The following is a 14618-nucleotide window of genomic DNA, read 5'->3' as shown; positions in this document are numbered from 1 at the left end:
AAGTCCCCCCAGAAGGAGGCCTTCTTTGCCCTCCACCTAAGCTATGAGGAAAGGCCCAAAGCCAATCTGGAATTGAGGTTTATTGGTTTTTAAGTAGGTAGCGAGATAGTGCATCAAGCTGTTCTCAAGGGCCAACTTGATCCTCTTCCCCAGGGATCCCAGATGGGGGAACCCTAGGAGAGCCACCGACTCCAACTACCGTCCATGTACGATCCTGAGTCGGGCTGAATGCTTTAATACCAAGTTGAGTTTTGTTGTATAGAACAGAACAAAGCCTAAGAGGGAGAGTTGTGGCGGTATACATAGTATAGAAGGAGATTAGAGAGGGAAGATTGGTCAGTTCACTACTGCCTTTTCCCTTATATATTACTTGCCATAAGAGAATGAAATTACAAGATTGCCCCCACACATAACTCTAATTCCTATTCCCATACATAACTCTTGATTCTTATTCCATACACATTACATGGGTATTCCCTATATTTACACGTTATTCCAACGAAGTGTTTGTATAGATTGTTGTTGCCTTTACTAAACAGCTCAAGCTTTTGTGATAAGCGGTTGGAACATGGTATCGGAACAGGGAGGTCCAATGTTTGATCCCTGAGAAGTGCAACATGATTCCCTGACACATTTTCCCCATAGGACCATGTGATGGTATTTATGCGTGAGTGCGTGTCACATGCTGGGCCGTATGTGTACAGGTTTGCATGTGCCGGGGGGGGGGTGTTGATATACCGTAGCTGTTGCCCTTACTTAAGAGTTGAGCTTTTTGGATAAGCAGTTGTAACAATCTCGAAAACATATCATACGTATTGGTCCATGTTGTATCAATACTTGATACCATGAGTACGAGGAAGACTTGAGTGATGCATAGTCAATGATTGTTTAGCTAACACTTTCGCTAAACATGTGGTGGTGAGACTGAAGATTGTTTATAGGTCTAATTTTGTTTTCTTCCTTCATCATATATCATGAAGAGGGCTTAGGTCTTGTGAATGCGATGCATATGAACCAACTTTGATATCATGTACCAAAAGTTTAGTTGTACTGTAGCCAAAGTTTCCATTTCTGTTTTAATTTTTCCCAGTCTGTGCACAGACAATCTCAATTTTATAATTGTTCAGCTAGAAGATTCTTATTGCACACTACTGGCAGTTTTAGACAACTAAAGATCTCTAAACTGAGGTACTGAGCAATGTGACCTCAGATTACATTTACCTTTTGAATATTTTGTTATGCTGACCCATTTTTAATGGTAAACATAGCTTGTTCATTACTTCATATGTGGATTTTCAGGAATGGATTCTAATTCATCTCAGCTTCGGAAATGGAACACAAGAGAGAAAGCAAAAAATATGATGTGGACAAATGAAATGGACCGTTGCCTCACGAAGGCTCTTGTACAGCAAGTGAAAAAGGGAAATAAAATAGATAAAAGCTTAACATCCACTGCATATACAGCTGCTGTTGAACTATTAAATAAAAAATTTTCACTCGACTTGAACAAAGAGCACATAAGGAATCGGCTCAAGACATGGAAGAAGCAATATGGTGTATTAAAGGAGCTCCTAGCTCAAAATGGGTTTCAGTGGGATGAGAGACAGAAGATGGTTGTTGCAAATGATTCTGTATGGAATGAATACATCAAGGTAAAAATCTTCTATCATTTGTTGTAAAAATCACACACTGATTATGATTACATGCTAATTCAACTTATATTCCTAACAGTCCAATCCTGATGCCAAGGCTCTTCGGTCGAGGTTCCTAGAAAATTATAACGACTGGTGTATGATATTGGGTGATTATCAGCCTACTGTGAGCTCTTACAGGACCAAAGTTGAAGTTGATGTGGACTTGACTATTGATGACAACGAGTATATAGAGAATGCTGATATGTTTCAAATTTGCAATGGCAGCTCCAAAGAAAAGGGTAAAAACATGATGTGGACAACTGAAATGGACTGTTGCCTCACCAGGACTCTAGTAGATCTAGTGAAACAGAGCAACAGAAATGACAATGTCCTGAATATTGCAGCATATACTACTGCTGCTACTACTACTTTAAATGAAAATTTCAGGTTTGACTTGATGACAGACCATGTCAGGAATCGGCTTAAAACCTGGAGGAAACAGTATGGGGTTATAAAGGAACTTCTTTCTCAGAGTGGGTTCGAGTGGGATGGGAAACAAAAGATGGTCATTGCGGAGGATTCTGTATGGAATGACTACATCAAGGTGCGTGAAATATTGAGAATTTTCCTCAGTTATGAAATGCATACATTGATTATTATATTTGCATGATTAATAATCTTAAAATGAATGCGCTCTTGATGTATTATTGGAATGGGAAAACCGATTTCATTTTGTGTAATCCATAATTTCTATTTTCTTTTCTGTTTATATCATTGTTTACGTGCACTGATGGAGTATAAATGATTAGAATATTCCGTATTTGAACTAAGCACTTGTATTTTCACACATTGGATGGATTCTGTTTATAATATGAAATAAACTGATATGGTGTGTTCATGTATATGATAGAACAGAAAAGCATGTGCAAGCTTCACCAAGCTACTAACTTGTGTCATATGAGAAGCAGTCCCCTGTTATCTACCCTAAATACTTTTCTTGTATATCCTGATTAAGGCAAAGCGATACAAGATTTTCTCAAAGATATGGTGCCATATTTGGTTTGAAGCATAGCCAATTGGATATAAATTATGAGTCTGCTGTCTGCTTGCTTACTTTCTTGAATGACCTGTTTTATGCTCAAATATCTTCATTATTAGAGTTCATCATGTACATGATAGATCAACCTATTTTGCACATTATTTTGTTTGGATGAATATAAAATTTTATTAGAATGAAAGAAAAAAAGACAATCAACAAGCCAAAACGGCAAACCATGGGAAAGCCCTTACTCAAAACAACTAAAACATCCATAAAAAAAATGGGGGGGGGGGGTGTAAGCGATGAGATGAAGGTTTGAAGAGAGGGAAAGATGCCTATTACTATTTTTGAGTCAGGGCATACTACGCAATTGTGTAGGACTTTATTCCGAAGGTTACCTAACCCCACCTCCATTCTCTATCAAAGGAAGAATTACTCTTTGAATCAGCCAGCACTCTCTAAGGATACCTTTCAGACAACATTGGAAAATGGGCTGGAAAAGAATATATGATTAACACTTTCAATAGAATTCGAATAGAGACAACAATTAAAGATCGAAAGATTTTTCTAGGAGAGGAACTCTTGGGTATGATAAAGCTCTCCAAATAGTGAAACAATGCTAAGGGAAAAAAGAGCTAAACCAAACTAACCTATACCAGGGAACAGACGGACCTGTCGATCTCACCAAATCCCAAGCCGAAGAAGAGAATTTTTTGGAAGAATTAACAACCCATTGGACAGTATCCCTGCTACCTATGGATCTCAAGCTAACCCTCTGCAACTTCCCCCAAACCTCTATGAGAGAAGTCGAATTTCTAAGGCCAGGGAGGCAAAGACTATCCCTCAAAATGGTTCAAACCTTAGTCATCCTATCAGATCCCACATTATATCTAATTCTATCACCATGTTATAAAATTAGCACACCATCAAGATTCCTATTATCAAGCCAAAGCTAAGTGCTAGAACCATCACCAATAGAGGACTGAATAGATTTTGAAACAAGGTGTCTATATTTAAGAATCTTCTTCCAAGCCCAAGAAGCATCCATAGGGGTAGAGACTGTCCAAATGGATCAGATTTGAGCTATCTGGAATAAACCCAGTCAACCCAGATGTTTTTTTTCTTCTAGAAGAGATCTTCGAAATAAGTTTAACAATACCAGCAATGTTCGACTCCTTAACCCTATTTTGTACATTGATAAACTATTGCAAGAATATTTAACTTAAGACTTATCCCAAGTACTGGGATTGCTATGCTAATCTGTGCTGCCATTCCAATCTATCTAGGGGGTCATTTTCTTCTTGACCGACTTCAACCTAAAATTTTCTTGGGCTTTTGGATTCTTTCAACACATCATCCCTCGCTGGTGCTATCATTGCTCTTATTTATTGATGCAGTGATGTAAGGAAGATTACGGATGTAAACAGTAGACCCAGATTTGGGAGCAAGTATAATTGAGAAAAAAGCACAAATTAGGTCAAACTAGGGTAACCTGTAACTCACACAGTAGGGCTCAGAAGACCCTGAATTTTGGATCGAGTGTATATGATCAAAACCACAACAGTTTGATCAAATTCTGATGGCTGAACTGAGAGATCTGCTGGTTGCAAGAAAAAGGAAACTTTTGGTACTTCCCCAAGAACTTTGGGTAGCAGCTTCAGATGGTCCTCAAAATTGGATTGAAGGTCCCTTGTATGATGCCTTACTGTCTTTCAAAAGTTGAGCCTCAACTTCTTGCTGGTTTGGGAGAACGGAAGATAGGTTACCAATTAGGAAAATTATAGAAAACAAGGCTGCGGATTTCTGTAGGGCCTGATCTGTAGATTAAAGATGACTTCCTAGGGGTCCAATGGATCCTCAAAAGATGAGCTTCAAGGGAACAAATAGCAGGGAGATCTAGGTTGCTGGTGACAGCCCCATACGTAGTTGTCATGGCACCAAGGTGTTGGAAGGCCCCCTAACCTTTTAGGTGACCAAGGCACCCGCCTTAAGGCGAACAAGGCACCTAAGGCAACCAAGTGCTATTTTTTATTTCCCCTCTTTTCTAACATTATTTGGTATACTACAAGTACCTTGCATCATACAAAATCAATATTAAGCCACATCAAGTCATCAAAAATCAATAGTAAGTTGCATGAAATCATAAAAAATCAACATTAAGAAACAAAAAAAAAAAAAAAATCAACATTTAGAGAAAGCATCTTGTTCTATAATAAGTTTGACTTATCAAATGGTTTTATTTTTACGTGAATTTTTGTATTAGGTATATAGCACAAAACCTGCTTTCCAACAAGTCTAAGATACTTAAATTTGAGTTGTAATTACAAAGTTATGTTCCTGTCAAAAACATATTTTAAAGTGTGTGAATGCTGATAAAATAGCCTGAATGAAAATAACTTTATGGACATCAAAACAAAAGATTAATTTTTCAGACTTTTGATTTTTAACAATGTTTTACCATGGTAAGATTTATAAAATTTTCAGAATTGAGAAAAACCTCAGCGTTTGAAATTGAAAATCGCCCCTTAAACAAAAAATCCAGTTTTTGTTCTTGGACTCCTTCAGCTTCTTATTAGCTCTTATTTTTCCTTTTTATTATCAATTCCCATTGATCTATTGCATCTTTGTTATGCTTCCTTTTTCTTAAAACCCGTGTCTTTGCTGTAGAATGTGTTTTTTTTTTTCAGTTCAAGTTTTGTGGAGAGAAGTTGATGTAGTAAGTCTCTAGTGGGTCATTACCGTTTAAGAGGGGGAAGAAATGGAAACCAAGAAGGGGGACATTCCTGAAGACAACTCTCATGAATCCCAGACCAAATACAAGTTCTATCCTTAATCTTCTTGGCCTCTAATTGTCTTCTCTGCCTTTGTTCTTTCTTTCTTTTGGTCTCCAAACAAACAAACTTAGAGAGAGAAAGAGATGGATCTTTCAAGTCAAGAAGAAGAGATCCCAATTCCAATAACCACCACTTATGTTCAGGGTCATATTAACCACATCATCCCTTCTTCATCACCATAGCTGCACTTCAGTGGTATGTGTGGAACTAACAGGCGTTCTTGAGCTTATTATTAAGAGTTAGTGACCCCCTAATTAATAATAGTAGGGAGGCTCAAGTTGTGTCTTATGGTTCACCAGATCAATGCTTAATAAGATATGTTCGTACCTTCAATGGATATGTTTGTACCTTCATTGGATTTGTTCGTACCTCAATAGGATATGGCTTTTATCCTTTTGGAATTTGATTTTTAAACTATTTTATTGGATTCAAATAGGGAGGTATTTTTTTCTTTATGAATAATATATTAAGTAATTACTTAAAATGATAGTTGGCATAAGTAAGTCCCAAAATATAAGGTGACTTACAGTGCAATAAGGCAACAATTGCCTAGGACCCAGGCAAACTGCCTTGACAAAAATCATATTATAAAAGTACTCTATTGGGATAACTATTTGAAGTAAATTTTGTATCGTAAAATAACATTTGCTCCCTAACGACCACAAAGGCATGCATAGAAGGCAGATGAGAGAAACCGCTAGATGAATGATGATTGAAGAAGGCAGAAGAAGACTCAAAAGTATGGAATCATAATGTATTTGATAATGTCTTCCAGAATGTCAGAAATGCAGAAGACGATACCAAGGCTGGTTGAAAAAAAGAGAGTCCATGTTGTTACAAAGCCTTATCCTTCCTAACTATGACCCAGAAAACCTTGACACAGCAGTGCCGCAGCCTGTGAATGGGGTTCTCAGATCTCCAAAAGCAGCAATGGATGGTCTTGTCTTGTAATAGGTCTTCAAACACTCAAAGAACTAAGAGAAATAAAGAAAGGAGAAAAGAGAATTCAATGGAAGGATGAGAAGGGGAAAGAAGAAGAATGAATTGGATCAGGCCTCTCACCCCTCAAATTGGTTTGGAATCCCACCCATCACAGCTAAGGAAGATAACTCTTCAAATTTCATTACTCGAATTTTGTCTCAAAACCTTACAATGGTTGGTTTTAAATAGGCCAAGTCAGAGCCTTACACAAAAAGGAAACCAAGTAAAAAAGAAATTACTTCTTCCTAAAGACTTTCCTAAACTCTGACTTTACTTTCTTGACAAGAAGGAATAAAACAAAAAGGAAACTAACTTAAAAGGAAACAATATGGATCAAATCACTGTTCACGTGAATAGTAACATGTGTTACTGTTCACTTGAGCTGTTACTTGTGAACAATGTTTTTTTTTTTCAACTGAATTTTATTTTTATCCTCTTCTTTATGCTTTGATCTACATCATGCAGGATAAGCGTAGATCCTCCTGATATGGTTAACAACCATTAAACAGTAGTTGACCACGTAATTGGTGCACAAAATCCTGCAAACACCACCCAAATCAATTAGTGTAAGAAATCATTAAAATGTTTTCCCCTTAAGATTTACCAGGATATATGAGGCCGACCCTTAATTCAAGTGTGCATGAATGGTCACTGGTATGTTAGGTGTAGGTCAATGTTTTAGATTAATGGGAGTATATGTGTGGTACATAAAATGTTTTTAGTTGCTCCATTGTTCTTTATTTGTTCTGATGCATGTGTATTATAAGTATGCATTTGCACATTAGTATTTTATTGTTTGCCATGTGTTGATGAGTTTGCTGTTCTTTCAAATGTTGAAATTATCAATATCAAGGTTATTACCATTTAAATTATAAAAAATGTTGAAATCTTACATGAATGAAAGAGGAATAAAACAGAACAAGGTTAGTGCCATGGGCCGACTGTCAGTTTCCCCCCATATTAGAATATAGAATGTCATAAGGGCGGGCGTACAAAATACAAACACTAGTCCAAACTTTGGCCTGTTTAAATATCATGGCAGTGCCTTGCCTAGAACCCTACTGCCCCTGCTTGAAACACCTGGGGTTGCCAAGGTGTTTTGACACTTTCAACGTAATGTCCTCTAATTGCTTACTTTGAACTTGGATGCCCGCAGACACATCCTGATGCCAAGGCCTTCCAGGCAAGGTACATTGAAAACTATGATGAATTGTGCCTCATTTTTGGCAATGATAAGTTGGAAGAAAGTTGTTCTCGAAATGGTACGGAACTTGCTATCTACTTGCCTGCTGAGAATGAGGGTGGAGAGACTTTTGATACATGTCAGACCCGGGGTGATGACCCAAAGGAGAAAGGGAAGTACATAGTTTGGACAAATGAAATGGACCGTTGCCTTACCGAGATATTGGTAAATCAAGTAAACAAGGGGAACAAAAAAGAGAAATTTTTAAACAAGGCATATCTAGCTGCTGTAAAAGTAATAAATGAAAGATTTTCTCTCAACTTGAGCAAAGACCATGTGAGAAATAGGCTTAAAACTTGGAAGAAACAATATGGAATGTTGAAGGAACTGCTGTCTCTGAGTGGGTTCCAGTGGGATGATGAACGAAAGATGGTTGTTGCACATGACTATATATGGAATGAATACCTCAAGGTGGTGCTGCTTTTTGGTCAAGTCTGGTAATTTATATTAGATGCTCAATGATTATATTTTACTTGCTTGCTTACCTTTGTTACCCACAGGAACATCCAGATGCTAGGGTTATCCGAGGGAAACTCTTTGAGAACTATGAGGAGTTATGCATTATCTTTGGCAATGATCAGACAACCGGAAGTCTTTCTAGAAATGGAGCTGACAATGAGGAACATGTCGAGGCTGCGGATCAGTGTATGTCAGTGGATAATGATATCAAACATGGTGACATTGGTGAGGGCCTAGAAGAGTCATCCCAGCAGACAGGAGCTCAACCTGCTTCGTCATCACGCTCCAAAAGGCCCTTAAGGAAGAAACGTGCCAATGATATGCTTTTGGAAACCATGAGTACTATGGCTGCAAATATTGGAAGAATAGCAGATGCGCTGGGCCAAAATTGCAGAACAGTGAACTTCGATGAATTGTTTGATATGGTTCAGAAGATTCCAGGTTTTGACGACGATCTTATCATTGAAGCCTGTGAATATCTCTCCGTTGATGAAAAGAAGGCTATGATGTTCTTAAAATTAAACGAAAGGCTAAGAAGAATTTGGTTGTTAAAACGATTACGCAGTCACAGTGATTAGTATACTTGCAAAGGTTCTAATTTCAGATTGTTTGGTCATTGTTCATGTGGATGGTTTGTACATAAATTTTCCCCTCCATTGCAAGGCCTTTCCTTAATTTGTAACTTTGACCTTCTAAAGCTATTGGTATTCCTAATGGGAGTGGCTTCTGATGGATATGGTTAACTACTCGCGCATTCGTTTGACTACGTACTGACATGTTAGAGAGAGAGAGAGAGAGCTAACATTATTAACAACATAGGCATGTTTCTCAAAACCAGGCACCCTCAATCATCCAACTCAACCATGAGGTTTTGGTTTTCCTCGAAAGTAATTTTTTTATTTCTTCCCGAAAATTTTTCAATGACTATATATCTACTCTTAGCTTCTTCTTTGGATGAAAGCCTTATTTTTGGGTAGCTGAAGTCATTTTGTTACTGTCTCTCCAATGCATTGGGCACCCAACCCGACATCCTATGGTTGGGAGGACCTAGGGGTATGCGTCACCTTAATCATCTAACTCAACCATGAGGTTTGGTTTTCCTCCAAAATAATTTTTTTATTTCTTTATTCCCGAAAATTTTCCAATGACTTTATATATTTGCTCTTAGCTTCGTCTTTGGATGGCCTTCTTATTTTTGGGTAGCTGAAGTCATTTTTGTTACCGCGTCTATTCCCTTATCGCGGACATGGAAAAATTTTCTCTCCAATGCATTAGGTGCCCAACCCGACATCCTATGGTTGGGAGGATCTAGGGGTACACGTCCATGTGTTGAGGTGCGTGTTCAGGTCCTCCCAGCCGTTGCCTGGTTGGGCACCCAACGTGTTGGAGAGGAGTTGGAACTCGCAAACACCAGCTTGCTCTATGGCTTGTCACCATGCTTGTCGTAGCCAGGTTGTGGTTGGTCTCATATGTGAGTCCCCCAACTCCTTTAGGTTGACAAGTAGCTAGCACCCCTGTGACACCCGGGCATGAAAACTCGGACTAGTTTTAACTTCTAGACACAGGTGATGCACCCAAGGTGATAACCACTCATAATTTATGGCATGCCCCGGCTCAATGCATGGAAGGGAAGGATTATCCTATGTGTTAGTGTAGATCATGTTAAGGTATTGGAAAAGATTCAAACCCTTAGAGCCTTGGTGGTTAGTGTTATTGACTTCATGTACTTATCTTATATACATGAGCATACCATCACACATAGGCCCTAGGGGCAATCCGTGCAGCTTATTGAGGAAGTCTCGACAGAAATGGGCATTTTACTGGTGGATGCTCACCGATTGGTGGTGTCCATTGGGCCCTAGCCTTCGCAATCGTGTATCTCAGACCACCTCCATTGGTTTATACATCTTATGAGGGATTAATGTACCAGGTCGCCCAAAGGTGGGCCCACTTGTGCTAATTGGGGAGTTAAATCACTTAATGGGGATTTACATTAAGATTTCAAATAAGCTTTAGTGAATTGAGTTTACTATATAAAGAGTTAACTAACTCATTTATTTCACCACCATACAACTTTTGTGAAAGAAGGAGAAGAGGAGAAAGGAGAAGAAAGAAGGAAAGGAAGGGAAGAAAGGAAAGAAGGAAGGAGAGGATGATTTGAGCTAAGGGAGGAGGAGCTACTACCTACCCACACCTACATAAAGGTGAGTGAATCTCTCTTTCTTTCTCTCTTTGATCTTCTAGTTTAACTAAATGGGCTCAAACTACCTAAGATCTCCATGATCTACCCTCTTAACTCCATAATAAGTGGGGTATTTAGTGTAGGGGAACCTACGTGGTGAAGTAGGAGGATTACATTTGAAATGGGGAGAACTATAGGTGAGATTCCATAATTTATCCCTAATTTATGTCACCCAAACTCCATTCTTGAAATGTAACGAAGGACTCAGATGAGTGGATCTGGGCGGAAACCCCGTTAAATTAGTCTCTTTGATCGATGCTCACTGGAGGATGACCATCAGCTGGTGAGCATCCACCAGTGTACACCCTGTAGCTTTTTCTAAACCCTCGGGTTCATCAGTCGATTAGCCAGTCGATGGGTCACCTCTAAGCGGTGAGCATCCACTAGTGAGCTGTCTGAAACCAAATTTAGACCTCCTTTTTGGTTGGTCAATTGACCTATAACAAGACCTCTTCCACACTTTTTTTCCCCATACCTAAATTTCCTTTGTTTCCCATGAATAGAACCGTCAAGCGGTGAGACTATGTGGCACGACAACACCGATAATACATGACTCGTAGAGGCGAGACTGCGAGAGGTGATTGAGTGATTTAATTTGCGGAGTGTTTCTGTCTTTAATTTTATATGTGCTCGCTCATAGTGTGATGACATATAAATGTGAATTTTAAATTTTATTATTTATATGAATGTGAGATTGATAAGTATATGTTGTTGAGATTGTGGAAAGTGAGAATGCTGTTGAGATGAGGTTATGAATGGTGAGAGGCACGGTGTGGGCGAGGGTGTTCCAGTACCGTGTGCCCTTAGGTGTGTGTGTGTATTTTTTATTGATGTTTATGCATACATGTAGATTGCATATACTTAGAATAACCTTAGTGCTACACCCCTTGCCAGTAGGGGGTAAGGTACTGGCTAACCCCATGGAGTGGTATTTTTATTGAGAATACTATGTCTGTAGTACGATATACTATACAGAGGCAGATGCAGCATGAGTGATTGATGGATTTCTTGGGACCTACAGGCTCCTGACTCGCAACTAGCTTATATCACTGGGTAACTGATGGGGTTTCCAGGGACCAGGGATACCACCTATGTTGCAGTAACACTAAAACCTAAATATGTACCCAGTAATGGATAAGGGAAAGTAGTGAAATGAAATGAACTCATGTAACATCATGTAACTGTGTGGAACATGCATTGCATCATTTGTTATGCGTGTGATTGCATGCATACCCCTCATTGGGCTTGTGAAGCTTACCCCATGTGGATTATTCTTTTTAGATGGTGGAACCGATGCTAAGCCATGATTGGATTTGTAGTGGTAATTGTGAGGCTCATGTCTACAGAACACTAGGATGCTGATGGACGTCGCTACTGCTATTTCAGTTATTTATTTTTATGTAAACATTTATGAATAGTGTAAGATGTAAATATTAAAGCCTGTGGTTTTTAATTCAAATAAGATTTGTATATTTGTAATTATTAGTGAACCACCAGTAGTATAGTAAGTGTATGATTTTATATGAGTACTCGGATTTTAGTTGATTTTTGTGGCATCTGTGGATAAGTTACCACATCTGTGAGCCCGATGATTTTGGTTGACTAGATAAGGATATTCCGGCGGCATACCTTAGCCTAATGGAGGTGGGGTGTGACAGAGTAATATCAGAGCGAGAAACTCTACCTTAATGCTCAAATGCACAAGATCCTAAAACATATTGGTGGTGATTAGGATTAAATTTAAAATCTTCAAGATAAATAAATCAGTTTTAATACACAACCTATGAGACTAGCCTACGTGCAAAAGCTGAACATTAGTAATAACTTCATTAAGAGCATAAGCTTGTACATAGTTAAAAAAATATATATAATAATAATAATACTAATAATAAGATAATATCAACTGAAACCATACAAGTGTAAAGGACATACTACGTGGTTAGATTTGAGAATTAGGAATTGTAACGCCTAGGGCTGCTGGTTTGCTAGTTAATTAGTACCATCTGCTAGTGGGCTAAGCAGATGACCCTAATATTTTTGTGTTTCAATTACTTCTTATACAAGATATAAAGTATGTTGTGAAGTCAAATGGTATAATTTGGTAAATTTGAAAAATTAACCAAAATGTTCATTTTACAAGAAGATTTTCCAATGGCGTCAAAGAGAAATCTTATCAGAGATGACTCGAAATCGTAAAGGCATTGCCGTGTCACGAGGGCCAATCCAAATAGGTCCCCATCACTCAAAACTAAAGGTGAAGACATGATTGAGGTCGTAGTATCTGGAGTTCCTTCCCCTACTTCACCAGGTATGACAGCCAGGATGTGATTGTCATGGATGATATGATGCAATGAATTCAGTAGCAACAATGTGATATTATAAATGAGATACGTACTCAAATTGCTACTACCATCCAAGCTAGTGAAACACAAATGGTCCCTTTACTTGTGCAACCAACACCCCTTGCTATGCATTTAGCTCCACCATTAGTGCAAAGAGTGTATGTGAGAGAAGCCTCGCTCTACATACAACATCGCATTCATCATGTTCACCTCACTTATTAAAGATGTAGATACAAAACATCAAACTTTGAAGTAGGGTTGGTAGCCGTAAAAGTAACCAGATCAAACCTAACTGGTGATGGAGGTTATAGAATACTACCCTAGGGTAATGTGGAAGTATCCTGAGGGACTTTATAATGTGGTACATTCTCATGTATACCCTCTCTATCTGTGTCCTCAAGCTGTGAGTTCTAATCTGACTCAGACTTATCTTCTTCATCCACATTGACCTCCTCCATGTGCTGGTGCTCCTCATTCTGCTCATGAATTAGTTCAGGTACAGGTGCTTCCCCATCACTACTAGCTTATAGTCCCAAATGCATCTTGTTCAAAATAACCCGGTTAAATGGAGTAGAAGTAACTCCACTGTGCTATTCATTTGCGAAGCTAATTCCAAAATGTTGGAATACCTTCGTCAAGGTTCTCCTATAGAACATGTGTCCTTTATTTAGATGGTTAGCATGGTACGTCATGTGTCTCATCATGATTTTTGTAAGGCTGACTCGTTCTCAAATATATAAGCAGAGGGATGTGAAAGCTTGCAGGACTAAAACTTCACCGTGTGATCGCTGGTTGTTGCGAGATTGTATTGCACTATGCGGCATAAGACCTTGGACTCAAGCCAATTGGTGAAAAGAGCCTAATTTTCACCTCCATCCATCACTATACCACTCATGTTACACATGTGTCCTAATTTTCTTTATGTGACTGACTATAAATGAACAATAAGAGAAAGACAGTATCAAAGATTATTGGCTAGTAACAATTTTTTGCCACGAGGGACGGAATGATCCCACATGCAAGTATTATTCATGGCAGGACAATTGGAAGGGTTATAAATCTCTAAGGAAATTAGTATAAGTCTTCTCCCATTAATGGGATTTACCTGAACCCGAGAAACTATTTACACTGAAGTTGGGCTCACAACCTTGTACAGGCCCCAAAAACCCCCAATGCAACAAGGTGAAGTTGCCCCAACTATGTTGGGTACAATCGACCCACATTGGTAGGGATATTATAACAAAATAGGTTATTTGGTCATGCGGCCTGGGCACCTAAGACTACCTCCAATAGTTGGTATAACCAACCAATGAATAGATTAATGTGTTAGGTCACTCAAAGGTGGGTCCACTAGGGTTGATTAGGGAATTAACCTAATAATGGGAGAAAACCCATTTATTTTCCAAACAAGCCTCAATAAACTTTATTTACCATATAATGAGTCATTAGGAAACCTTATTATTTCCCCCAAAATCCTTAAGTGACTTAAGTTACTATAAATAGATCTTCTTGCTCATTTATTTCATTCTTACCAAGCTAAGAGCAAGACAAGGGATAAAGGAGAAGAAGAAAAAGAAGAGCAAGGGAGCAAGGGAGGTAACCTACCCATTAAAGGTGACTTCCTCTCTCTCTCTCTCTCTCTCTCTCTCTCTCTCTCTCTCTCTTACATAATTTCTTTGCCCAAGCTAAATTAGAAACCCTAACCGAACTCTTCTCTAGGCACCCACTCAATATACTTATTGAGTTGGGGATTTTGTGTATGAGACCTAATATAGCTAATTAAATCACTCACATTTGAGTGGAGAGACCTCCCACATGACAAGCCCCAATTTAGGCAATCCAAA

The 14618-nt window shown here is 38.6% G+C and overlaps 1 protein-coding gene across 5 annotated transcripts in view; it reads left to right on the top strand.

The window, feature by feature from the left end:
* LOC122064463 (L10-interacting MYB domain-containing protein-like) overlaps positions 1-8933 on the top strand; it is a 34051-nt gene extending 25118 nt beyond the window's left edge. For 2 of the 5 annotated variants that reach the window (XM_042628168.1, XM_042628169.1), the window contains exons 3-6: positions 1300-1652; positions 1732-2238; positions 7645-8142; positions 8232-8933. In XM_042628168.1, coding sequence (XP_042484102.1) covers positions 1302-1652; positions 1732-2238; positions 7645-8142; positions 8232-8768 — 1893 coding nt within the window. In that variant the 5' untranslated portion in view covers positions 1300-1301 and the 3' untranslated portion in view covers positions 8769-8933. Of the gene's footprint in view, positions 1-1101; positions 1189-1299; positions 1653-1731; positions 2239-7644; positions 8143-8231 lie in introns of all 5 variants that reach the window. The other 3 variants (XM_042628171.1, XM_042628170.1, XM_042628172.1) reach the window with 3 other exon arrangements.
* The last annotated feature ends 5685 nt before the right edge of the window (positions 8934-14618 follow it).

This window comes from Macadamia integrifolia, unplaced genomic scaffold, assembly GCF_013358625.1.
Source record: "Macadamia integrifolia cultivar HAES 741 unplaced genomic scaffold, SCU_Mint_v3 scaffold1661, whole genome shotgun sequence".
Taxonomy (NCBI): domain Eukaryota; kingdom Viridiplantae; phylum Streptophyta; class Magnoliopsida; order Proteales; family Proteaceae; genus Macadamia; species Macadamia integrifolia.
Note: the sequence above shows the minus strand (reverse complement) of the source record. Positions and strands in the feature narration are given on the sequence as shown.